At 39.5% G+C, this 26,753-nt stretch overlaps 1 protein-coding gene across 1 annotated transcript in view; it reads left to right on the top strand.

Annotated features, from left to right (window-relative positions):
• Positions 1-546: 546 nt before the first annotated feature.
• CEP95 (centrosomal protein 95) overlaps positions 547-26,753 on the top strand; it is a 38,361-nt gene continuing 12,154 nt past the window's right edge. Inside the window, exons 1-14 of the mRNA XM_081934403.1 lie at positions 547-706; positions 2,347-2,475; positions 3,506-3,613; positions 7,113-7,223; positions 9,349-9,457; positions 10,791-10,906; positions 11,706-11,825; positions 16,618-16,832; positions 17,958-18,030; positions 19,381-19,463; positions 21,269-21,387; positions 22,668-22,791; positions 23,697-23,811; positions 25,715-25,896. Coding sequence (XP_081790529.1) covers positions 685-706; positions 2,347-2,475; positions 3,506-3,613; positions 7,113-7,223; positions 9,349-9,457; positions 10,791-10,906; positions 11,706-11,825; positions 16,618-16,832; positions 17,958-18,030; positions 19,381-19,463; positions 21,269-21,387; positions 22,668-22,791; positions 23,697-23,811; positions 25,715-25,896 — 1,626 coding nt within the window. The 5' untranslated portion in view covers positions 547-684. The remainder of the gene's footprint in view (positions 707-2,346; positions 2,476-3,505; positions 3,614-7,112; positions 7,224-9,348; positions 9,458-10,790; positions 10,907-11,705; positions 11,826-16,617; positions 16,833-17,957; positions 18,031-19,380; positions 19,464-21,268; positions 21,388-22,667; positions 22,792-23,696; positions 23,812-25,714; positions 25,897-26,753) is intronic.

The raw sequence follows: 26,753 nt of genomic DNA on the forward strand, positions 1-26,753 counted from the left end.
GCTCTGGCCGATGGTGGGGAATAGAAGGATTGATACTCCTTGCAAACAGCTGGTTAAGAATACAAATGTGTGTGCGTGGCGTTTTGCATTTTTTTGCCCTCGGATCCTAACCTAGCTTCAAATCCTTGCAGCAGAAGCTAGATGCCAGTCAACTATACTGAGGTTCCCACAACTCTCCGAATAACCCTCGGCAGGCATCTCAGTCTACCGCCAGTCACAACATTGTTGCGAGGGGAGGAAGCCAGGAGTGCCAACGCTGGTGATAAACAGCCTAACAGAATACGACCAGCAGCGGCCTGTTCTCGCCCTGTTCCCGCTCGAGGCTTTACGTTGCGCGCGCGGCCTCTGTTTCTCTCTCTCCCCCCCCACGCCCCCGGGAACTTGGATTTTTTTAAAAAACAAAGCCTTCGCTCATAATCCATCCCCTCCCTTCGTTGCCGTAGAAACCGACCTTGGCGGAAAATAAACAACAAGCGTAACTGAACAGAATATTAGCCCATCCGGAACTAGGCGAGGGAAGGGGGGGAAAGGGAGTAAAAGACAAAAGGAAGTCCCGCCTTTTCCGCTTCTGGCTGACCAATCATCATGCAGAAATCCGGAGAGCGGTGCAGGATTTAAATCGCCGAAGCTTTGGTGTCCTGCGTTTCGGCTGGCGGGCGCGGTTTTTGCGTGAAGGGTTGCGGAATGGCTTCTGCTGCGGAAAGAGGTGTGTGGGATTGGGGAGTGGGATTCAGTCTCCCCCAAAAGGAGAGACTTGATGTTTCTCTTATGCTTTCCTGTTGCCATCCTCCATGCACAAATGGTGCTGCTCAGTGAAAACAGCCTTTCAAAAAATATTCAATTCCTCAAGACCTTGTACGAGGAGAACCGTGTTAGTAGTCTGTTACAGCTCCAGTTGGGAAAAATATACGTGTCGTAAGATCCCCGCACGTGTGAATGAGCATCAAGACTTGGGCAAAGTTGCTTTCTTAGCAACGGTGTAGTTTAACAACATATTTATGCTATTTGTGTTTTAGTGGTCATTCTCTTTTCTCGGGGAGTAATGGGGAAAGGATAGTAAGACATTCTGGCATGCTTTAAGTTAGCTTGCAACTTTAAAAACGGAGGAGAGGAAGCAAAGCCGGTAGTAGGTTATGGTAAAACTGATTATACTGTTGATTGAAGTGAAGTGTAGTAATTGCACAAATAAGTCTCCTGTTTCATAAAGCAGGAGGAATTGTTAATATTCTAAAATAGATTTTCCTATTTTAAAATGTTTTGGTAAATTGTACATATAACCTTTTTATCCAAAATTGACACTGATTGTCTCAGATGGTTTGCTTACCCACTATACTATAACATATTTGCATAATATGCAGAATGATACATCTTTGAGCCTGGTTAAAACCTACACACAATGTAGTTGGCTAGAAGTGGTTCAGTGAATTATAGGCTGTTGTAAGAAAAAACAGCTGGAGAACCATCTGTTCCATACTCTTTACTCCTCCTTCCGTACAATGACATGACTGCCATTATGGTCTGGCTTTAGAATATCCTACCCAGTAATTCCCTTAGGTTTGAAATAGGTCTTGTTGATTTTTATTGGAATTATTTCTGAGTAGATTTAAGGACCAGATTAAGGGCTATGTAGTTGCTAAGAGTCTATGGCACATCAGTTTGGGATTGCATTGTGGAGAACTGGTGGCTTTGAAAAACCACATTTGTAATACTTATAGTTTGCCTTTGCTTGGTTTGGCACTATTGCATTGTGAGACGGGACTTCTGATAAAAAGATGACCAACTGATGACACACCAGATTTTATTTTTCTTTGTATTTTATACATTGATAAAACAATAAAAGTCATGAGGTAAAACATAGTGAGATGGTGTAATTGAATAACGTCTAGACAACTATGGTTTTTAAAAATAAAATAGATGGTAGAATTAAATTGTATTTTTCCTGTTCAAATAGTTCAAAGAAATTTGAGTAAAATGGTGAAAAAAATCAGTTATTTCCAATAAGTATCAAATGCAATACTTAATTCTCTGGTTACTTGGATTTTGGTAGTAATCTCCAGAATGTAAATAAAGTTGATAGAATTTGAGAGGGTAAGATATTCAGTTTTACTAAACTAAACATCCCTACAATCACAATTTCATTTTGTGGGAATTAGAGTGTGATTTATTAAATTTTGGTTACAGCATTTGGATTCAAGTAGCTGTGTTCTATTTTTAATCCTAGTAAAAGCATAAAAAAACTTTATTTGGATGCTTGGTAAAGAGGTCTGAATCCCTGCTTATGCTAATGCATCTTCTGCTTTTTTCTAAAACCATAACATTTCATTTTCTCTTGTAATTTTAAAATAGATTGGGTCGACATTGCCAATGATCTTCTGACAAAATGTAACATACAGCTGCATGTTAATAGCCTCTCTGACTGTGGAGCTGAAGTTTTTGTTCATCTTTATGAATCAATATTAGGAGAAAAAGTCCCTGGTAAGAATGCATGTATCTTGCATTATCCTTACAGCAAGGTAACAGTTCCATATTTACATTTGAAACACTTTGGGCATAAATCTAAGTTAAGAGATTTAATAACTTAATTTTTTAAGCTTAATTTTCCTCATTGCATTTGCATTTAAAGGAAAAGTGTTCTGAGTTTGGAAAACAAGTATAAAAACTCTTAAATAGAGGATGAATCTCAATATTTAACATTTTAATGTTTTAATATTTATCTTGTCTGCCTGTCTGGGTTGCTCTCCCAAACACTTCCCCCCCTTTTTGTCTTCTGTATCTGGAATTTTCAGAGTCACTCTTGGGGTATCAGTATGTCTGAGCTGATAAATTATAAATCACAATAATCTCTATATACTGTAAAGTAGAGCCTCAATGAAGTAGATGTCAGACACAAGAAACCAGGAGCCAAGATAGTTCAGAAAGCACTGTGGGTTGCACAAGAATTGTGTCTACTAACGTTCAAGGCAAATTGATAAGAGTCAACGGACTTCAAGGGGGGCTGGACTTAGGTCTCTTTCAGAGACTCCAGATGGATCATGTGTTTGACCCCGCCCTTGGGCTCAGCCTGGTCATCTACAGTAGAACCTCATCAAAGGTAGCAAAGCTTAATTCTGAATTTGTGGATAATGTAGACAAGCTATCTTTTGTCTCTCATATATGTGAGAGGTATATTTGTGGGAGGGAGAGTGAGTGTGGGGGAGTAAATATAAGGGGTCTCAGTGGTGGTGGGAGCACTCTGGACTATGACCACCCAGAGGGGCGAGAAGAGAATTTTTAGGCCTTTTTAAGATGTTCAGATAGTGACTTGAGAATTACCATGTTGGAGTATTTTTTACATTCTGTGCAATAATTCATTGTTCACTTCAGAATTATATGCATTTCTACAATCCGGCTTATTGGGGGGGGGGGGGAATCTTACTTGCTCTCAAAAGATTTAAGATACAGTTCATTCATTTGACTTTATAGTATATTGTAATGCACAGTAGTAATGTCAAAAAGTTGTTAACAGATTTCATAGCTGTTCCTACTTGCCAAGAAGATGATATTCATAATGTGCAGGCGGTGATAGATTCTTTGGCCCTGGACTACTTGCAAATCAGCTTGTCACATATAACTGGTGAGTATAACTAAAGAAAATTGTTGCAAAAATGTACCATACTTTTGTGATATAAGATGGTTAAAAATAGCTATTTGTCTTAAGTTAATCTACATTTGATCGTACTTTGGGCCAATGGAAATTTATTTCAAGTTAGATGCTTCTTTATCTACATTTACAATATGGAGATTCTTAGATACTTTTTATGGAATTTTATTTTTCTTTTGCTTACCAGTAAGTTCCTCTAACGCTCTGTGACAACTGCTGAGCAATCTGCTCCAAAGTACTTGCTCACAAATTGTTCTAGTAAAATCAAAGTTTGCAGTCTTAGAAATGTCTATTCAAAAGTAAGATTTAGGGAAGGTTGTTTTCAAGTAGGCAGAAGTATCGTATTTTTTGGACTATAAAATGCTCCAGCCTATAAGACGCAGATTAGCTTTAGAGGAGGAAAACAAGAGGAAAAAAATCTGCCTCTGCCTCCCAGCATCCATCTGGTATTCATCTGGCTAGCATCCTTGCAGCAAACAGAAAACAGCCTGGTCAGCTTCAGTATGTTATCACAGCCCCAGCAAGTGGCTCGTCATGGCGCCATTCTGTTGTGCCCACCACCAGTCAACTGAGCTGAGCTGATGCCGCTGCTGGGAAACGTTGGAGCCTTTGCTGCCAAGCAGCTGCTGCTCGGCGGCAACAATAGGGAGCCATGGCAATCCCCTCTGCCTACAACAGCTGGTTGGTGCCTCACCAACCCCCCTCCCCTCCCCATTGCAATATGCGCTCTATAAGACGCACAGACATTTCCACCCACTTGGGGGGGGGAGTGCATCTTATAGTCTGAAAAATACGGCAGTTTTAATCTATTTTACAGATTTTAAATCCATTGCTGAAAATTTGAATTAGGTTTTGATGGCATAAAATTATTACCAAGGTACTTTCAGGCATGCCTTACTTTTATAAATGCTATAGTCAAAATGAACGAGAATACAATTATGCTATAGCCCTTTAACTATAGTAAAATAGTAACATTTATGGCAACTATTTGTTGTGTTCTGCTCAAACAAACCTTGGTCAGTGTCAGCAATATTGAAAGCTGTGCTATCTTTTGCATTAACAGCAAGGAGGATGCTTTTATACTACATTCGAACTTCATTAGTACTAAAAAAATGTAATTAGCTGATTAAAAATTTGCGTTTAATACAAGATACTTCCACCAGGCCTTAATAATGTTTATCTGGCAGATAAAGTGAAAATTGGTAACGACAAATTCAGTTGTAATTATAAGTAAATGTTTCCAAAGAATCTTGATAGTACACATTATATAACAAGTGCTTATCTTTGTTTACACAATAAACGATTCAGTACCTAGATTTAAAACTGGCAAAGAATCAGTTTCTCATCTAAAGTTTCCCTTGTTCTAATGGGATTTAAACTTTGTAGGATGCACTTTGAAAGCATTAGGCTCTTAATATATGTATCGTGTATTAGCACCCCCCCTGAAAATAAGCCCCCTCGACACCCCCCCTCCAGCCAGGCAGAGCACTGCTCGCCGACCTAGCAGTATCCCGAAGGCACCAAGCCGCGGGAACGAGGTGGGGGGCAAAGGCGCTCGCGTTGCTTGGTGATTTTGGGGTACCGCTAGGTCGGTCAGTGGTGCTGTGCCCAGCTGAAGAGGGGGGGTTGCTGGGCAGCTGCTCTCTTGCAAGCGGGCTCCCGAAGAGCCGGGCACAGCCTTAGGGTCGAATGGCTGTGTTGCACTGTCGCAGCAGCAACACAGCACCATGAGGTGACCATGCCTGTGAGCAGCCGCCCGGCAACCCCCCTTTCCAGCCGGGCACAGCGCCACTGACCGACCTAGCGGTACCTGGAAGACACTAAGCAATACGAGCACCTTTTCGCCGCCCACTGCCTCCCACAGCTCGGCGCCTTCGTAATGCCCCTAGGTGAGTGAATGGGGCTCTGCATGGCTGGAGAGGAGGGTTGCGCAAGCGGCTTTTCCGCTCCCCAGTTGTGCGACTCGCAGGCTCACGATACCCTTGGCTAACTCTATAGTACCTGCAGAGCCAGGCAGGGCATCTCCGCTGCTGGCGCCGCCTGCCGCTTGTTTTGTTTTTTTGCAGCTTTCAAAGCACGGAGGACGGATGCCGCTCTGGGAGTACACTCTATGGTTGTGGGCTGCAGAGCGTACAACCATAGAGCGTACTCCCAGAGCGGCATCCATCCTCCATGCTTTGAAAGCCGCAAAAAAACCCCAAGCAGTACTGTAGAGTTAGCCAAGGGCATTGTGAACCTGCGAGTCGCATGAGCGGGGAGCAGAAAAGCCGTTTGCGCAACCCCCCTCTCCAGCCATGCAGAGCCCCATTCCCTCACCTAGGGGCATTACGAAGGCGCCGAGCCGTGGGAGGCGGAGGGCGGCGAAAAGGCGCTCGTGTTGCTTAGTGTCTTCCGGGTACAGCTAGGTCAGTCAGCGGCGCTGTGCCCGGCTGGAAAGGGGGGTTGCCGGGCGGCTGCTCGCAGGCATGGTCACCTCATGGCTGCTGTGTTGCTGCTGCGACAGCGCAACACAGCCATTCGACCCTGAGGCTGTGCCCGGCTCTTCGGGAGCCCGGTCGCAAGGGAGAAGCCTCCTGGCAGCCCAAAAGCAATAAGCCCTCCCCTTTAATAAGCCCTAGGCCATATTTTGTCGGTCAAAAAAATATAAGACCCTGTCGTATTTTCGGGGAAACACGGTATTGCAGGTTGCTGGAAGGAGCCACCAGCTGAATCTTTTCCTGATTGACTTGCCTCCGTGCCAGCCATCTTCCTAACAGAAAATTTTCAGTTGTAACAAATTGGTTTTCCTTGAGATGATTTTAGCCAAGTAGCAAAACAATCCCCATCAAAACTGTGAAATGCAGGTCAGAAACAATGACTGTATTCCTTTCGTGGCAAAGCACATGGACGTAGAGGGAAGAATAAAGGAATATTTTACGAGCTTTTAAAACTCATAGTATCCCTAAACGTATCACGGATTAGATGTTATCCCAGATGTTCTAATGTTTTTCACTGAGCTGATTCAACAAGTCCCAGAATTAATGTTCTCTGGCTTTAATTATTTCCCCCCCATTCATGGTGATGCCTCAGTTGTGCTGGTACTACAACTTTTTATGTTGGGGTTCCTGGGTTTTTTGGACAATGCAGATTGAAGACAACTATTGTATATTGTAACTCTGGGAATTATATGATGAGTTTTTCTTTCAGCACTGCCTTTCTTGGAGGAAGGCCAGGCAGAGAAAGTTGTCTGGAATGAAAGAAACTGATTTTGCATGGTGTCGTGTTGCTGCAAGAAGCTGTTCTTCATTAGAATGAGCATTCCCAACAGAATGAAATCTAATACATGTGCAGTTACTATTTTAAGTTGGCAGGTTCACTTATCAGGAGTGCTCATTGGAGCAGAACCTGAGAATTTTGCTCTTAGCCCAGTTCAGTTTGCATCCTCCCAACCTTTTACTTCTGTTCTAAGATAATACTGTGTGTTTTTATTAAGGGGAAAATATTGTGAAAGGAGATACGGAGTCTGTTAGGAATCTCTTGGAAATATTTGATGGCTTACTTGAATATCTTACGGAAGAAAGTGAAACTGCTTCTCAACAGGATGGTGAGAGAAATAGCTTATTAAACCATACATTATCTTTTTTGAGAAATAATAATGTCTTTTTATTAGTATTTATATGTCCACTTCAAGAAATGGGGATGTAATTGATTTTTTAAAAACATCATTACTGAGTGTTAAGCATTTAGTGGCTCACTAATTGATTGTGCTAGCCTTTGCTATAAAGTAATTACGTTTTATTGTTTGGATGTAATGAATGCACCTTGCTATAGTGATACTAGCAAGCACCGAAAGTATGTTTTTACTCAAATTATAGATGAAACGTTTCATTTAAAAGTGTCTCGTGCAATTATCTCAAATTGCCTTTTGCTGAAAATACAATACAATACAATAGTAGAGTTGGAAGGGACCTTGGAGGTCTTCTAGTCCAACCCCCTGCCTAGGCAGGAAACCCTATACCGTTTCAGACAAATGGCTATCCAACATCTTCTTAAAGACTTCCAGTGTTGGGGCTCTCACAACTTCTGGAGGCAAGCTGTTCCACTGATTAATTGTTCTCACTGTCAGGAAGTTTCTCCTCAGTTCTAAGTTGCTTCTCTCCTTGATTAGTTTCCACCCATTGCTTCTTGTTACCTTAATGTTAATGTTACCTTAATTAGTGGGAGTGTGGTGTGTTTCTTTCTCATCTCAATAAAAGCAGTTTGTGATATTTACATGACTCGTGGGTTCCTATAAGAAATTCTGATTGCTACACATGAAATGCCTTCGTTGGGTAGGTTTACAAATTATGCAAAGCCTTAATGTGGTTTGTTTAATTTTATAAGATAGAAGTTGATTTTGATTTGTAACGAGGTGAAGCAAGTTGTTAATAGACTTTAATAGACTTTAAAAATGGAATATTGGCTTCTGAAATCTGCAGATGGTACAGAAATTACCCAGCAACATTGTAGAAGATGGCAAAGCTGATATACAGGTAGTCCTCAATTTATGACCACAATTGGGACTAGAATTTCCATTGCTAAGCAAGGTAGCTAAGTGAAACATGTGGTCATTAGGCAAATCCATCTTCCCCCGTTGACTTTGCTGGAAAGGTCACAAACGGCAATCTCATGACCCGGAATGCTGTTACTGCTGTATGTACATACCAGTTGTCAAACTCCTGAATTTTGATCATGATGGTACAATGTTGCAACGGTTATATGTGCAAGGACCATTGTAAGTCATTTATTTCAGTGCCATTGTAACTTCAAATGGTTGCTAAATGAATGGTTGTAAGATGAGGATTACCTGCATTGGGCTCTTATTTCTTCAGGGGTTTTTTTGTAATAGGGGAGACTGTTTTTACAATCCCCCAAAAGGTTAAGCAAACCTTTTTTTTTACTGGGTTTTCAGAGGAAAAAATTATCAATTTTCAACTTTGTGGACAAATTTCAGCAAGGCATTCTAGGATGGCTGTGGTTTATGATTTTGCTCAACACATGAGTACAGCAGCAACAAACTTAATTGTAATATATTGATATATTAATCCAGTTATAGAATGAAGAGCCATTCTTATGGATAGATTGTAATTGTAACGTCCTCTTCATGGATATTTTGTGGTTAAATATCTTTCTATGAAAGTAAGTAAAATAGATCCGTATTTTTTCAAAAATATGTGTTTTCCGATGGTTCCGATGGACCCTGTGAATGGGTCATTTGACCCACAAACGGGTCCCGACCCACAGGTTGAGCACCACTGTTTTAAAGTGATGATGTGGTTTGTATTTTCAAAACTGCCGAAGCCACATTGCAAGTACTACAGTTTGGAAGTAAACCATAAGAAAGGAAATGAAAAGGTTTGACTACAACTACCGGATAGATGCACAAGTTAATGCCGCATGTCTCATAAATACATACCGGCTGCCAAGCAATCAGATTTTGATCATGTGACCATGGAGATGCTGCAACTGTTGTGAGGACCGGTTGTTAGTTTTTCCAGTGCCATTGTAACTTTGAATGGCCACTACATGAATGGTTGAGGACTATCTGTATTTTTTTTTGTTATTTTGTTTCATTGGCCAATAGATTCTAAAAAGTGCCAGGACAGATGTATGCATAGGAGGGAAGAATGTTAATTTATTTTGCAATTTTTTTTGTATCTATTGCTTTTAATAGTATTGTTTATAAACAGGTGGTCTTAAGCAGATGGCAGAAACAGAGGTCCAGCACACTGATTCAAAGATGCCAGAAGATGGCTTTGACATCCCAGTTCCCTCCCTAGAGCAACCCTCAGCTGAAGGGTAAGACAAGTCCATAGTTGTCTGCTGCTTTACTAGCTTACAAAGGGCTTATAAGTATCCATAGCACTTAGACTTATAGACCGCTTTACGAGCTTTATAGCCCTCTAAGCAATTTACAGAGTTAGCCTATTGCCCCCAACAATCTGGGTCCTCATTTTACCCACCTCGGAAGGATGGAAGGCTGAGTCAACCTTGAGCCTGGTGAGATTCCAACTGCCAAATTGCAGTCAGCCGGCAGTCAGCAGAAGTAGCCTGCAGTACTGCACTCCAACCACTGCGCCACCGAGTAGTTGGTTTTCACTTTGTTAGGTAGCATTAATAAGGAATAATGCAACCGTTCAGGCTCTTTTCAGATATTTCACCTTTGGCACATACAGTTGGCTGCACCTTTGAAATATTTTATATGTGGACAGAGGTTGTCATAACTATTCCTGACACATTCTGTATGAATTCTCATGAATTGCAGGAAAAATGTATTCTTTCTCTTCCAAGTTGCTTGAGAAAATTACTATTGGAGCAACACTTGCTACCTTATCACTGCATCTGCAATTAGATTTAACTTGTTATACATATTTGGCGGACACATTGGAAAGACTCAAGGTAGCTTAATTAACAAATTATAGGTAGTCTTTGGTTAACAATGGTAATAGGGGGCCAGAATTACTGTCACTAAGCAATGCCTTTGTAAAGCATAATGTCACGCGACAACATTGCTCAATTATTTCAACCCTGGCAGTCATTGTTAACTGATGGCCTTCTTAACTGAATCTGAGCATTAGGTGAGGACCCACCAGCCCAAGCCATTCGTAGCTTGGTCCCTTCCCAGCCCGGAGCCTCTGTAAGGTAAGGGGCTGCCTACTTTGAAATCCCCCCCCATCTGCCCATCTTCCTCCCTCCCTCTTTGCCCTGTTGGCTGCCTAACTACCTCCTCCTGTCAGCTGCCCCAACATCCAGCCCTGCCTGCCACCATATCACATGCTACTCCTGCACCATTCAGGGCCTTTCACGCCGTTACTTTTCACACTGGTGCAGCCAAGTTTTCTCTGGCATCTCCCCAGGTCCTACATCCATGCCAAGCGCAGGACCTTCTTTCATGAAAGAAGCCGGGCACAGGAAAGAAGGCACCAGTTGCCTCTCACAAAATAAGTGCTCAGCTGGAAAGTTGAAGTTAACCTTTTTCTCACTGCGTTTCTGTCATGGTTCTAATATATTGGCAACATCCCTTCCCCCTTAATTTCTGTAGGACTGAAGGCGTTGACTGATGCTTCTTATGTATTCTACCACCTTGTGGCCAAATCATAAAAAGCACCTTACTGTATTGTGTTCTGTTTAGATCTTCTCAGTCGTCAGAACTACTTGATCCATCTTGGGAGGCTGGTGGTTCAGAATCTACAAGTGAGCTGATCAAGCTTGGTGACACAGCTTATTTATTTTCGCTGAGAAATGAAGGTGAGCAGGCTCTGGAAAAAACAACAACAGCCAAATGTGACTGATGAAATGGTTATTGTACAAGGAACACTTTGAAAGTCTCAAGTGTGGGCTGTTGTCATCCCTCCTGTGAAAAAACCTCTATATGTTTCATTAAAAAAAATAAAACTTTCCCAGTGAGTATAGGTCAGTTCACTCCTCCATACAACCTGTGCAGATTTCACCCCTAACTGAGGGATCATCCTTTGTGCACTGCAAAATAAGTAGTTTTATGAGAATTTTAATAGACCGATTTTCCTTTAAGAATGTAGGATAATATTAGAGCGACCTAATGGTGAAGATGCTCGACTCCCACTCAGAAGGTGGAGAGTTCAATCCTAGGTAGCGGCAGATGTTTCTCTCCTAGGCCACAAAGAAAAAATATATGCTGTGAACTCCACATAGGCATCAGGAAGGGCACACAGCCAGTAAACTCTCAGCTCCATCCAGTCACTCCAACTCTATCCCAAATAGGGACTAGAGGGCTGTAAGAAGCAAGGGTTATTTTTGATGTAGTGTAATACAGTTCCAGGTTTTGAGTAGATTTTCTCCTCCACCTGCAGCTATTTCTAGAAAATTAGGTGCAGATTTATTTCTCAACCTGTCTTTTATTTCCTGGGAAAAATATATAAAAATCCCCCTCCAGTTGGAAGTTATGGAAAAACTTTACTGATGCCCTGAAAGAAGATACTTCATTGTATCCTGTGCTCTAAACCTACTTCCTAACATTCACAAAATTACTAGGTTAAATATTCATATTCTGCTAATGAATGTTTTTCAGTGTTACCATCAGGAAAAGAAGTCCCAAAAAAGCCTGCAGGATCTGAAGTACGTGCAACTTTTAGAGAATCATTTGGTCTGCCCCCCAGTGGAAAAAATACTGTTATTTCAGAAAGACCAGGTGAGCATCTTTCTAAGATAATGATGTTGATATTCAACGGTCTTATCCTGGGGATGGTTATATTTCAGTGAAAGTTATATTTCAGTGAAAGCTTATTCCCGCGGAATTATTATAGTGTATTCAGCAAAAAGAAACAAAGAGAAATTGGCACAACAGAAGATATTAGAGGAGGAAATTAAAAATTTAGAAATAGAATTACAAAATAAGCCACAGAATGACAAAATTAGAAAGGATTGGATGTTAGCAAAACATAAATTAAATATATCAGACCAGGAAGAAATGGTAAAGGGCCTAAAACTAACGAAACAAAACTTCTTTGACAAGCAAATAAACCGGGGAAGTGGTTGTCATACAGATTGAGAAAAGAGAGAGGAAAAAGCTTAATATATCAACTTGAAGAGGAAACTGGTGAATTACAACATACAATGGAAGGGAAGAAAAAGATTGCATACAAGTACTTTGAGAATCTGTATAAAGGGGAACAAGCAGATGAAAAACAAATAAAAGAATATCTGAACGGAGAAGAAACACCGTCAATAACAGAAGACATGAAAGAAATGTAAAAAATAAATAAATAACAAAACTAGAATTGAAACAGGGATCCAAAAACAGAAAAATAATAAAACGCCAGGCCCAGATGGATTTCCAGCAGAATGGTATAAAATAATAGATGAATTGAATGAATTGATAGAACCCTTGATGTTGGTGATGTATAATGAGGCACTGATGAAAGCAAAAATACCGGATTCATGGAGGGAAGCACATATTACATTAATATTTAAAGAAGGTGCAGATAAAAAACAGATTCAAAACTATAGGCCAATCTCATTGTTAAATGCCGACTATATAATATTCGCGACAATAATAGTAGAGAGATTGAAAAAACTATTAAATGACTATATACATCCAGACCAAAATGGATTTCTCCCAACAAGACAAATTAGGAATAATACCAGAATAGTAGCAAATATCTTAGAGTACTATGGGGCGCATCTAGAGAAACAAGTGGCACTTGCCTTTCTGGATGCACAGAAGGCATTTGACAATTTAAATTGGGAATTCATGATACAACAAATTAAAAATATGAAATTAGGGGACCAATTTGAAAAATTAATAGAAACGATATACTCTACCCAAAGGGCAAATATATCATTAAATGGGGAAAGTACAGAGACCTTTAAAATAATGAAAGGAGTAAGGCAGGGTTGCCCACTATCACCTCTGTTATTTATCCTGATGGTTGAAAGTATGCTTATAAGAATTAGACAAAATTCGGAGGTAAGAGGAACTAAAATTAAAAGAGAGGAGTATAAAATTCAGGCCTTTGCAGATGATTTGGTATTCATTATAGAAGATCCGCTAGAAACAGGAAATAGTGCGAGAATTAGAAAAATATGGAGATGTAGCAAGGTTAAAGATTAATAGAGAAAAGACTAAAATGATAACTAAAAATTTGAAGGAAGAACAAAATAAAGAATTAGAAAGAATAATAGGACTGCAAGTGATAAAGAAAGTTAAATATCTTGGAATATGGCTAACTGCAAAGTGCTCAACTATAAAAGAAAATAATTATACAAAATTAGTGCAACAAATAAAAATAGATCTAGAATTATGGGGGAACCTACAACTATCACTGTTAGAGAAAATAGCAGCGATAAAAATGAATGTATTACTGAGACTATTATACTTATTTCAAACAATCCCCATAAAATTAGAAAAAATTTTTTTTATTGAATTGAACAAGATTATGTTAAAATTTATATGGCAAGGGAAGAAAGCCAGGATAAAGTTGAAAGTTCTACAGGATGACAGAAGCAGAGATGGTATGGGACTTTCTGACTGGGAGCTTTATTACAAAGCAGCAGCATTAACATGAATTAGGGATTGGATAAATTTTAAAAATAAAAGAATACTAACATTAGAGGGCCACTATTTGCAAACGGGATGGCACTTTTTCCTATGGGAAGAGGGTAAAAGGAAACTAAAATACTTTCATAGACACTATATTAGAGATGCACTGATACAGTTCTGGAATAAAATTACAGAAAAATACTACATGAAAATACCAACATGGCTTTCCACTATGGAAGCCATGACACAACCCAATACACTAGATCTATCGAAAATGGTTAGATATAGTGAAATTTTAGACATCCAAGGAAATTTGAAAACAAATCAGGAATTAAAGGAGCAAAATATATAGACTGGTGGCCATACCTTCAACTACAATCGAGATACAAAAAAGATGTAAAAGAATATGGAATATATGTAGAATTACAACAAATAGATAAAATTTTAATTGGCCCGGAAAATAAATTCATAACGAAAATTTACAAATATTTATTAGAAGTAACATTAGAAGAAGAAAAAGTTAAAGGTTGCATGATAGCGTGGGCCAAAAACTTTGGACATAATATAGATCTAGTGGATTGGGAGAGAATTTGGAACACAAATTATAAACTAACACAATCAGTAGCACTCAAAGAAAATATGTATAAAATGTTTTATTGTTGGCATTTACCACCAACGAGATTGGCTAAAATGTACCCAAACATGAATCCGATCTGCTGGAAGTGTAAAAAAATACAAGGGACTTTCTATCACATATGGTGGACCTGCCCGGAAACTCAAAAATATTGGACAAAAATTTGGAAAGGGATGCAAGAAATTACAGGAGAACAAATAAAATACAAACCCGAATTCTTTCTGCTGGGAATAATCAAAGGGAAATATACAAAGAAAATTAAGTACATATTAACACATCTGCTGACCACAGCTAGAATAGCCTTTGCCCATTGCTGGAAACAAAATAATATTCCCTCGGACAAACTAGTGATACGAATTAGTGATCCAAAAAATTTTGGATTGTGCAGAGATGGACAAATTAATACTAAAATTAAAAGACAAGAGTCGGAATATTATGAAATTTGGAACAATTTGTACAAATGGCTGCAAAAGAAGAATAAAATTAATTAAGCCAAAAAACTATATATACTGATAAGGAGGCGAGCCCATGGCTTAGTGGCTAAGACTCCTGCCTAAGATATATACAGCCCGAATTCAAATCCCAGTAAGGGTATGGCTAGCTGATGAGAGCTAATTAGCTCGAAATAGATCTATACTAGTCTCCCTTTATTTATTTATCAGTACAAATATAACATTATATGTATATATATATATATGTATATATGTATATATGTATATGTATATGTATATGTATATGTATATATATATATATATATATATATATATATATATATATATATATATATATATATATATATATATATATATATATATATATATATATATATATATATATATATATATATATATTTGTTTTCGTAGATTTTCACGGGTGTAGGTATGCTGGTTTTGTTGTATTCGGGTCTTTTCCCGTGTAAGGTTGAGATTGTCTTTGCAACGTTTCGGCAGGATCTCACCTGCCATCTTCAAGCTGTGGGCTTAAAATGTGATCGGAGCTGCCGTCTTTCTGTAAGTCTTGGTGGGAGGGGATGGGGTGCTGGCTTTGTTTCAGTAAGTGGAATGATTGGTTGTGTGGTTGTATCATGATTGGTAGATTGGTGCTGATTGGTGCAGGCTGTGTGTGCATTGTTGTTTTGTATTTTAACGGCTTGGGTGGTGGGTGGTGTTCGTTTTTTGGCTAGGGCTGGTTTCCAGATGTTTGGTAGGCGGGAGGTATCATCACGTTTGTTCATGCTGTGGGGGTGTTTCTCTATTTCGATGGCTTCCATGATTATTCTCTTGTGGAGGTGTTCTGTTTTGGAGATTAACCTGGCTCCTTCAAAGTTGATTTCATGTCCTGTAGCTTTAAGGTGCTGGAAAAGGGAGGAAGTTTTTTCTTTTTTTCTTACTGCGTTCTTGTGTTCTGTGATGCGTGCATTTATCCTTCTGTTTGTTTGTCCTATGTATATTGCTGGGCAGATTTTGCATGGTATTTTGTAGACTCCTTGGTTTTCTAGTTGGATTTTGTCTTTGGGGTTTCTTAAGATGTTGGCTATTTTTTGGTCAGTGGTGAAGGCTGTCCTGATATTGTGCTTGTGGAGAATTTTGCTGATTTTATCTGTGGTGCCTTTGATATAAGGGAGGAGGGCGATGCCATTGTCCTGTTCTGTGTCTTGGTTTTTTGGGGGAGTCTCTTTTTGGATTAGGTTGGTGATTGTTTTTCTTTGGAATCCATTGGAGATTAATACATTTGTGAGTTTGTGTAATTCAGTTTTCAGGTGGTCTTTGTTGGCTAGGCATTTGGTTCTGGAGATGAGGGTCTTGGCTACAGAGTTGATCTGTGCAGGGTGGTGATGGGATTGTGCATTTAAGTAGCGGTTGGTGTGTGTTTTTTTCTGGTAGATGGTGTGTCCTAGGGAGCCATTAGGTTTTTTGTAGATTAGGACATCCAGAAAGGGAAGTTGGTTGTTTGCTTCTATTTCCATGGTGAATTGTATTTTGTGGTGTAGGCTGTTGAGATCCTAATCTACAAAAAACCTAATGGCTCCCTAGGACACACCATCTACCAGAAAAAAACATATATATTGTATTTGTGCTGATAAATAAATAAAGGGAGACTAGTATAGATCTATTTGAAGCTATTTAGCTCTCATCAGCTAGCCATACCCTTACTTGGTATTTGGGCATATCAGGGGTTGTAACACAAATACATACATTTATATATGCATTTAATTTTAACTAAGGAAAGCCCCACCAATAATATATTCTAAGCATATTAATTGTACACTTTTGAATCACAGTATTGTCTGCCTTGTTTGCCTTTAAGCTATAGCCAAATCTGCTCAATTGTCTGAAGAGCAGTTGAGTTCCAGTGCTAAGAAGCTTGGGGACCCAATCCGTCCAGCAATTGCTTTGCAGCCCCCCTACCAACCTTCCGTCAGTGGAGTCTCCTATCTAGCTGAAAGGAACAATGTCACTGGAGACAGGGATTCCCCACCACCTTTATTACCACTTAAACCTCAAGAAATGCCACCTACTGTTGTAAGTGTGATATTTGTTTTTGTTTAACTGTCATCATTCAATGCATTGTAGGTTTTCATAAGCTTGGGAGATTTGATAGAATGCTGTCCAGGTTATCCAAGAAAGAAGGGAGGCTAAGAAGTGTGTAATAGAAATAAAATAAACAAATCCTTCCTGGCCTTTCCTATTCATCAGAAAATCTGGACTGGGAATCTAGTAATCAAGTCTTGGACACACAAAATAGTGTGTGTGTGTGTGTGTGTGGGGAGTCTCAGCCTTCCCCAATTCAGTGCCCTCAAGTTGGAATTGTAATTTTACTTTACTTTATTGATATATCAAATTTAGAGACCACCTATCTCACTCACAGAGTGGCTCTGGGTGATTCCCAATTACTGGAATTTTTAATTAGGTTTATCTATTAAATTTATATGCCTGCCATCTCCCTCTCAAGCGACTGAATCGAATTCAGTTCCAATAAACACTTGCTAGGTAGGAATGTGCCAAGGATGCCAGCTAACTAGAGACCATGAGACTTGAATGCCAACATGTTTGGAAATTGAGAAAATCTACCACATCTTGTTGAATGAAAAGAGTGGGAGCATATTTTTGAAATATATGTTGACATGATAGGGGATGGGAAAAGACGTAGGGAAAAGGAATAAGTGAAATTTTGTCTGAAGTTAGTACAGTTTTTCTATGGTTGGAATATCTGTTTCAGTCAAAATTTGCCGTTGATTTTAGCTTTTGAGATGAGAAATGGCAGAACTGAATTGTATAAGCTTTTATTTGTAGTTTATTTTGCAATTTAAATTTTAAAACAGCAATTGGAATAGCACTTAGACGTACCTATCATGTCATAATGCTTTATTGCCCTCGCTAAGCGGTTTATAGAACCAGCATATCACCCCAGCAATCTGGGTCCTGATTTTACCAACCTCAGAAGGATGGAAGACTAAGTCAACCTTGAACTGGTCAGGATTGAACTCCTGGCTATAGGCAAAGTTAGCCTGCAATACTGCATTCTTTCTAACCACTGCGCCACCAGGGCTCTATGTTCCAGGCTCATTAAGATGAATGCCTCTTTCAGCCTACTTGTCTTGATCATTTTATTATGTCTTTTCATTTGTGTTGCATTCTCTTTTATAGCTTGCAGAACCTCCTGAGCGTGAATGGTCTGTTTTTTCAGATGGCATCCATTCTTTTCCAGACGCTACTTCTTGTAAGGATTTCCATTTAAAGTGTTTGCTCTAACCTTTTCTCAAAGTCAGATTCTTTGCTACTCTGAATTGCTATTGATTTCTAGCATGGGAATGGGTTTATAAGAATTCAATGCTTCTGGAATTTTTTAAGCGAGTTCTATTTTGTTTGTCAGGATTTTAAGTGAGGAGGGAAAACTTGTGGCCTTCTAGTTGTATCCAGCTGGATACTTCTTTCTTTTATCACTGACAATTGGTCATGCTGCTTGTGGCAATAGCCATTAGCATCCAACAGGTTTCCATTCTTGGGACAAGGGGACATGTGTGGTTATGTTTCTTCAAGTTTAAGCGAACTACAGATTTTGTAGAGATCTAGCAAGAATAGATCTTAATTTCCTACACAAAACATGACCATCTCAAATCTTGAGAATGACAGTATAATGTTCCTAGGGCTAAATTTTGTTATGTCACTTGAATAAGTTATAATGGGTGAATTCATACATAATGACAAGCCATAATGAGTGAGTTAACAGATCCTTGCTCAAAAACCCTCAGGTGCATAATATGGTATGGCAGCCAGGACATAGTCTAAGGGAGCCCTGTGCCACAATGGCAACAATAAAGTAAACGGAACGTTGGCAGAAGCATGCAGTTATTTTTAGTTGTGCTAATTCCTCAATTATTTTTCTGCTAACATTTTTGCAAACAATGTTGCTCGTTGGACATTAGCAGTACTGTATTTATAATTGGAGAAACACTTTAGAAATCTGGTTAGCAATCAGATAAACAGAAAACAGATCTTGTCTTGGACATCTGGATTAGATTTATAAGTAAAACTTTTGTTACCAATCATTTTGATCAACAACAGCTTATAAAAGGTTTCAAGTCTTTCCTCACACTCTTGGAATTTATTGCTTTAAAAGAAGACACACAAATCCATAATTGAATAAATACATTGAGATAACTTCATAATGTGAATCTTATTGTCCCTTGCAGTGAGATATTTACCATAATTTTCTGAAAGGAAGAGAACTCGAAATTCCGATCCCAAAAAAGGAAAAGGAGAAAACAGTAAATAAATACAGTCAAGAATTCTGGGCAATGCCTAGCTTCCTTACCCAAATCTCTCAGACTTACCAATTTCAGTTGAAAACAATAGCGCCAGTGTCATTTTAATACATCAAGCTACAGGCAAAAGGAAATCTTTAAGTATTTGCCCTTTTCTCAAATCTGTCTTCTCAATGGAAGGGTTGGATTTTTGGGGCATCACCTTTTATGCAATCTATCTAATAAGGGAATGTTTAGTGTTTAATGAGCTATATCTATATTTCTTATGTAATTTATACAATTAATTTCTTTGGACTTCTGCTCAGATTTTCCAACAGACCCATCAGGAACAGGAGTTGGTGTAACTGGTGAATCAGTGCTACAAGTCAGCTCACATGATTCAGAAAAGGTAACACATTGTTTAGTTGGCTATATATGTATTTGTTCTGTGTTCACGATAATCATCAATATCTTCCAGGTTTCCATTGTAACCAAAACAAACTTCACATCTTACAAATCTAAAATTCTAATGGGAATCTTGAGAAAGAAGGGAGGATGAGACATAAGAATTCAAAGATATGTCCAGTGCGTGGGTTTAAAGCTCGAGAGAAGATGAAGAATAAGGGTTGGGCACAGAATTTGTCAGAATAGGTTCATCCATAAAGACGAATGTGGACATACAAGATACAGCATTGTGTCAGTGTTCTAGGACAGTGGCTCCCAACCATTTGGAGGGTCCAGAGCCAGGTTAAGTGGACAGCGATTTGGGAGGGGTGTGGTTTCACATGCTGCCTTGGATCTGGCACTTTTGCAAATGGGGCTTCAGTCGCTTATGTGGCCTGGTTCTTGGCAGGCCGTGACTTAGTGCCAGGCCATGGTCCAAGGGTTGGCGACTCCTGTTCTGGTACAATATATCAGACTCATAGGAACGAAAGCTTGAATATCCAAGCCGTTTAATAAAGCAGGAGACCTTTAAAAGGCTACGTACTGAGGGAGAAGTGAGGATCATAGATGAGGGATATATTGAGATACAGTGTGGAGTTGATGACAGTCTATGGGGAAGGCTAGCAGTAAGGAGGAGCTTAAAGTCGATCTAGCAATGAGCAGAAAACTAGTCTAAGGATTTTATGTTCCTTTTGTATCTATTAGGGATTTTGTTTGCAAAAACAAGACATTTATCATTTTTCTAAATGAGGTTAACTATGATTTAATGCTAATATGTCAAACCCTAACTTCCAGTAATACTTCAAATGCAAATTAATATTGACAATACTGCAAATGATGATTGATGCTATTGATTGGGATATCTTCATTATGATGGTTCTCAGATACGACCAACTAGAATGTTATCACCTAGCTTAAACATATACTTTTTATGTACCGTATTTTTCAGAGATTAAGACGCACCAAGATCTTGAAGAGGCAAATTAAAAAAAAACCTTTTTGCACTCTGCAGACCTCCCAAAAACGGGCCCGTTTTTTGTCAAAAAGAAGGGCATGCGTAGCCTGTAGGAGGCTTGTAGAATGCTCCTGGGGGCTGGGAGGGGGGGGGCAATAATGAGCAACAAACAGCTTGTTTTTTTGCTCATTTCTGCCCTCCCCAGCCCCCAGGAGAACTCTGGAAGCCTCCTAAAGGCTATGCATGGCCATTTTTGCAAAGGGGGCGGGGTTTCAGGAGACCAAAAATGCTGTATTCAGTTTATAAGACCAGATTTTCAGCCTCTTTTTTGAGGGAAAAAGGTGCATCTTATACTCCGAAAAATACGGTATATGTATTCAGAGGTCATGTAATATCTCTATAACTGAAAACTCTTTTTAGAGAAGCATACATAAAAACAATTCCCATTATGAAAATTCTATGATTTATGATTCTAAAAAGCTTATGTCTGTTTTCACTTCGATCTGGGAATATTGAGATTTTGAAAGACTGCATTTCCCTTTCTTTTTTTCTTCCCCTTAAGGAGCATTTAATGTACGAATGATTGATGTAAATGTTTTCAAACTCTAGATGCCTTTTTGGCTTGGCAATCCTGCTGTAAATATTGTTGTTTAAAAAGGTTGCTGACACCTATTTTTCTGTATCATCATAATAATTCTATTTGGCAATCCTTCTTTATGCAGTCTGATCTCTATTACTTTAACACCGGTTTAATCTCTTGAATTTGTCCTGAGCTGTTTGAATGGAAGTTTTTTTCCCTTCCACCCTTCTAAAAGGAAATAGACGAGAGTTCGCGGTGCATATCGATTCAGAGTTGCAAGGAGAATGGATTACCTCAGTTCACCTCTATACAAACCACAAGGCCCAAACAAAGGAATCTATTTATTGGGAAAAGGTATGCATTTCTTTCACCCAAAATGGGACTTGGGGTTGCTCTTCAGAATAATCTTGTCCTCCAAGTCCATACATACTGCCACTAAACTGGGACTTTTAACCTGTACTGTTCTACAGGTCATTCAGTCTATTGTCTAAAGATGATGGGAGTTGTAGTACAGTGTCAATTAGAGTAGTGTTCCTTTAACTGTGGTCTGTGGAATACTAGTGTTCCCTGAATCAGTATGAGGTGTTCAGTAAGAAAAGTCATGCTACCTTTCTGGTGAAGCAGGGAAAGTATGTTGCAGTCTCTTGTCAGTTAAAATAATGGCCCCCAAGCTTTTGGGCACCAGGGACCGCTTCCATGGCCCAGAAGGGGCATGGTTTTGCCTACTGCCTGCATCCCTCAAATGGGGCTTCGTTTGTTTCCACGGCCCAGTTTCTGGCATGCCACGACCTGGCGCCGGTCCTCAAACCACCAGGAGTTGGGGACTCCTGAGTTACAGAATTTCCACTGACGGGATCGAGGAAGAGAGCCTTCTCTGCCATTGCCCCCGCCCTTTGGAATATTGTCCCCCAGAAGTGAGGTTGGCTCCCATTCTCGTGGTCTTTTGAAATAATTTGAAGGTCTGGCTGTGCCGAGTTGTATGCATGCAATATTGAGGTTGGTTAGCGCCTTGACGCCCCCCCCCTTTAATGATTGTTTTAACTGCTTTCTTTTACTGAAACACCATTTTTACGTGGTTTTTATGTTTCTATGTTTTTAATTGTGCACCGTGTAGAGTCACTTTGTGACTGAAATGGGAAGCCTCTATATTTGATGAATAAAATAAAAATAGAATAAATCCTTTTGCGGAAAGTAATTTTTCAGAAGTGGGTTACAGCCAAGTATAAATGATTGAACGGGGCGTAATGCTACACTGGCTCTAAAACGTTCTTGAACACATGATCCAATTAAGTTGTTTAATCAATGCATTAATGTAAAGAGCAATAATGTTGTTATTAAGAGAGGTTTTATTTACTCGTTCATTTAGTTTAGAGGCTGTTGAAGAACAGTTAAAAGAAGAAAGAGAGCTTAAGCATCTAGAAGACAAAATTCTAAATAACAATGTTCTTGGGGGAGATTATGTTCATGTTCTTTGAATTTCTCTCCTCTTTCTCTTTTTCTACCTACCCATCTTCCTATTTGCTTCTTGAAAACAGGATTTACACGCTTAAGATGATCCCATTTGTACAGTATTACACTTTCAGTGTTCACTCTCTGTCTTTGTTATTTTATCATGTTTTACTCTGATTCCCCAGCCAGAAAGAACGTCCTGCTCCGGCAGACTCTTTTATAGAAGACTCTCTTCCCCATAGGCGTGCAAAGAAAAAACTCTCTGAAATGTCAGAGAAACTGTCCCGCAGGCTGAATGAACTGGATGCGGTAAGTTAATGCCAACAATTCTTGGGATTGTGCTAACCAAGCAAGCAACATGACTGAAGCTAAGCAGATAGAGATGAGCCAATTTAGGATCCTGCAATCATACTCTTAAGCTTTGTTAAATCCTAAAGTACAAGCAAGTAAATGTAAAGTATTCTTGACAAGAAGAACTTTCATTTCACCTCAGTCTGACTCTGGATCTGTCCTCCTTCAATTGATGGCCCGGGTTCCCTGGGTTTGCTGCTGTGGGTGCCTTTAACCCAAGGCTGACTAGCCCATTGGCTCCTGCTTTGTTTGGAAGGCGGGGTGGGGGAAATGTCTATTGAAACAGGTCATCTGAAATTACACCTCAAAATATGTCATATGTTTTGTTTTGTTTTTCTTGGATCGGACTGCAAATTGATATGAAGCTTAGCCTGTTTTGGGATTCATGGTTAGCAGAGGGACCTGATCTTCATACTTTTAAGCTTGAGTTCACATTTCTAAACAATTTTCTGCAAAAGAAAAAAAAAAAAACACCTGCCTGTGAAAATTGGAACAACAAAGAATGGACTTAATAAACCTTGGATACTAGTTTCCTGAAAGGATTTTTCACTCTAGGAAGCATAAATACCCACAACCTTTTGCTGTGGTCTTTAATAGTGCAATAGAGTAATAGTACTATTAAGGGTTCTTTAATGGTACCCCTTGGCATCACAGAGTTCTACCAGCCGTTCCTTTGCCTGTGCAGATTTGATCTACAGCTGGTGTCATAAAAGTGGTGACGTAGAGTGTTTGAAGTAAATATTAGACTTTGTATACTTTATTTTGTTTTCGTAATTAAAAGCAAATGTTTTGTATGTAAAATCATGGAAGATTAATTTGAAATCAACTCTGAATAGATAAAGCATTAAAAAAAACAATTACAGATGTTAAAGCATGCTTTGGGTGAACAAAGCCAAGGCGAGTTGTCGGCTGACGAGGATACCCTTTCTCAGCACAGTGACAGCATCATGGACTATCGCCAAATCAAACAACAATCAGGTAATATTCTGAAATTCATGAATGAACGAATTGCATTGTTCTATGTTGGGGATATATTATTCCCATCAGGAATTGAAAATACCTGCCTTTCATTTAGCATCTTTCCTTGGCTTGATCCCCTCCTTAACTATCAGGGCTACAACTTGCATAATTCCTGTTGACCGTGTTATCTAGGACTTCTGAGAATTGGCATTGTAACATCTTCTAGAAAGTGCTAGATTGAAGAAATTTCTCTGTATAGTAGATGTCACAACAGCTAAACTGAAGGGTTTGAGTACTGTTGGGCTAACTCAAAAGTTTAAAAACAATAACTTTACAAAGAGTCTGAATCTAATTGTTAAATATATTTTAAAAATGTGTCTCTGATTGTCTGTGAAGATTCTCAGTCATCCAGGCCGTAGTTATCTCTCAAAGGTACTTTTTTCTAAATATGTATCTTATTGAATGTAATACAGGGCAGCCCATATTGCAGGGGTGGCGAACAAGTTCGACAAAAAGAGCCAAAATTTTAAACTGTGAGAGTCAGAGAGCCACACCACGCAGTGACCTGCCAAAACAGACAAACACTCACACAAAAGCATATAATTTTAACAATAATATATTAAACACATAATATAACATGCTCAGTGAGGTGTTTTTTGTTATAAATTTTTATAAACCCATTAGAGCTGCTGTATAACTTTTAAATCCATAAATAAGTGGAACTTGTTGGAGTGATGGGATGATAATGTCTAACTAGTAACTAATTTTAAAAGTGAACTTAAAAATGCAGTCTGTCATTTTCCAAATGAATTGTTTTCAGATGTTCTTTGTTTCGCATAGAAGAGGCATCTTTCAGCATATATGTATTCATTCTAATCTTATAAAGATGTTGATTTCTTTAAAGCAAGAATTTGTTTTTAGAAAGGATTGATCTTTGATCAGCTTCCACTTCATTTTAACTTAAGACTTCATCTTAACTTAACACGCGGCTCGCGGCCAAAATGAATGAGGCTCTTTGCTTCTTACCATTATTTAGTATACTGTGGCTCGGATCGCGCGCTAAACCCGGAAGTACGGTCGACGCGACGACGCTTGCCTGCGCTCCACCAGCTCGGCTGGGAACGGAAGCCGAGCTGGTGGAGCGCAGGCAAGCGTCGTCGCGGCGACCGTACTTCCGGGTTTAGCGCGCGATCCGAGCCACAGTATACTAAATAATGGTAAGAAGCAAAGAGCCTCATTTATTTTGGCCGCGAGCCACATGCGGCTCGCGAGCCGCGTGTTCGCCACCCCTGCCATATTGGATCCCAAAGACATGATAGGGCAAACTTTAGAAACAGAGCTTCTGAAATTTATTGAAAGGGCCTTCATGATCCTTTGTTTAAAAAAAAACTTACTGTATTTTTGGAGTATAAGACGCACTTTTTTCCCTCAAAAAAGAGACTGAAAATCTGGGTGCGTCTTATACACTGAATACAGTATTTTTTTGCCTCCTGAAACCCCTCCTCCTTCACCAAAATGGCTGTGCAGAGCCTGTAGGAAGCTTATAGAGTGCTCCTGGGGGCTGGGGAGGGCAAAAATGAGCAAAAAACAGGCCGTTTCCCCCCCCCCAGCCCCCAGGAGCACTCTATAAGCCTCCTAAAGGCTATGCATCCCCTTTTTTTAGACAAAAAACGGCCCGTTTCTTGCTTGTTTTTGCCCCCCCCCCAGCTCCCAGGAGCACTCTACAAGCCGCCTAAAGGTTATTCATGCCCTTTTTTTTGACAAAAAAATGGCCCATTTTCATGAAAAACGGGCTGTTTTGGGGAGGTCTGCAGAAACTTTTTTTTTTAAAAAAATTGCCTCTTCAAAATCTTGGTGCGTCTTATACTCCGAAAAATATGGTAATTGTGGTAGACCTATCTAAAGTTTGTTTCTTTCATAGATAGTCGTCATCCAAGGAAAGCACCCAACAGGCGACGGTCATTTTCTGCTTCCCCGCCACCATCCAATTATCAACCATCACATGTATCAGATAGTCCTCCCCAGAAAGATGCCGAAGAGCCAGCGCGAAGAGTGCGAATACGTTGGCAAAATGAACAGGATCAAAAGAAGTTAAGAGCAAAGGTAATGGCAGCAGGAATGGAAATGCGGGCAACTAAATAATGCCTTAATGAGTGAATGTATTAATAGATGCCCTCAGCGTACATGGAACCTTAGCAGAGCCAATATCCCAAAGGGGTTTTTGCAGGAGGCAACTGGATTTCCTTGTTGTTGTTTTTTCTTTGAAGATGTTTTGCTTTTTCAGCTCTGATTGGATGGTGGGGAATGGAAGGATTTGTATTCCTTGCAGATAGCTGGTCATTTGCATCCTTTTAGAGGGTCATTGAAGCACTTGGAGGTTTATCTGTGTCCTCAGGATCAGCTGAGTGGTGCAAATGGTTCCTGTAGTCTACAATTTTTCCTCTGGAAATCTACTCTTACTCCCACACCATTCAAAGAGTGTCAATCCCAAATTGTATTGCTAAAAGTCTGTAGGGATTCTCAGTCATCCAGGTCATGATTATCCCAAAGGTCCTTTTTCTGGAGGCAACTTGTCCAGTTGCCTGCTGAAAAAGCAGCTTTTGGACAACGATGACCTGGATGACTACAGACATTTAGTGGTCAATAGAACATGGGTGAAAAGAACTGCTTTCCCACTTCAGAGGTTTTATATCATTCCCAAAAGAAAAGAGAAAACATTCTGAGTGTGACAGTATGCGCATGTACTTCCTAATGGGTGGGATGGTAGCATTGTATGTTGGCTTGCTAGATGATCTTTAGAATATCTGAGACTGAAACAATGTTGATATAATGATTGTAATGTGTGGTAGAAAGAGAAAAATAATAAAAAATCTACTGCAAAAAAAAAAAAGAATATCTGAGACTGTATAGAATAGCATGCACTTGCTTGGGGTAAAACTGGCCTGCTTATGACATAGTGG

This window comes from Natrix helvetica (assembly GCF_964273705.1).
Source record: "Natrix helvetica genome assembly, chromosome: 1".
Taxonomy (NCBI): domain Eukaryota; kingdom Metazoa; phylum Chordata; class Lepidosauria; order Squamata; family Natricidae; genus Natrix; species Natrix helvetica.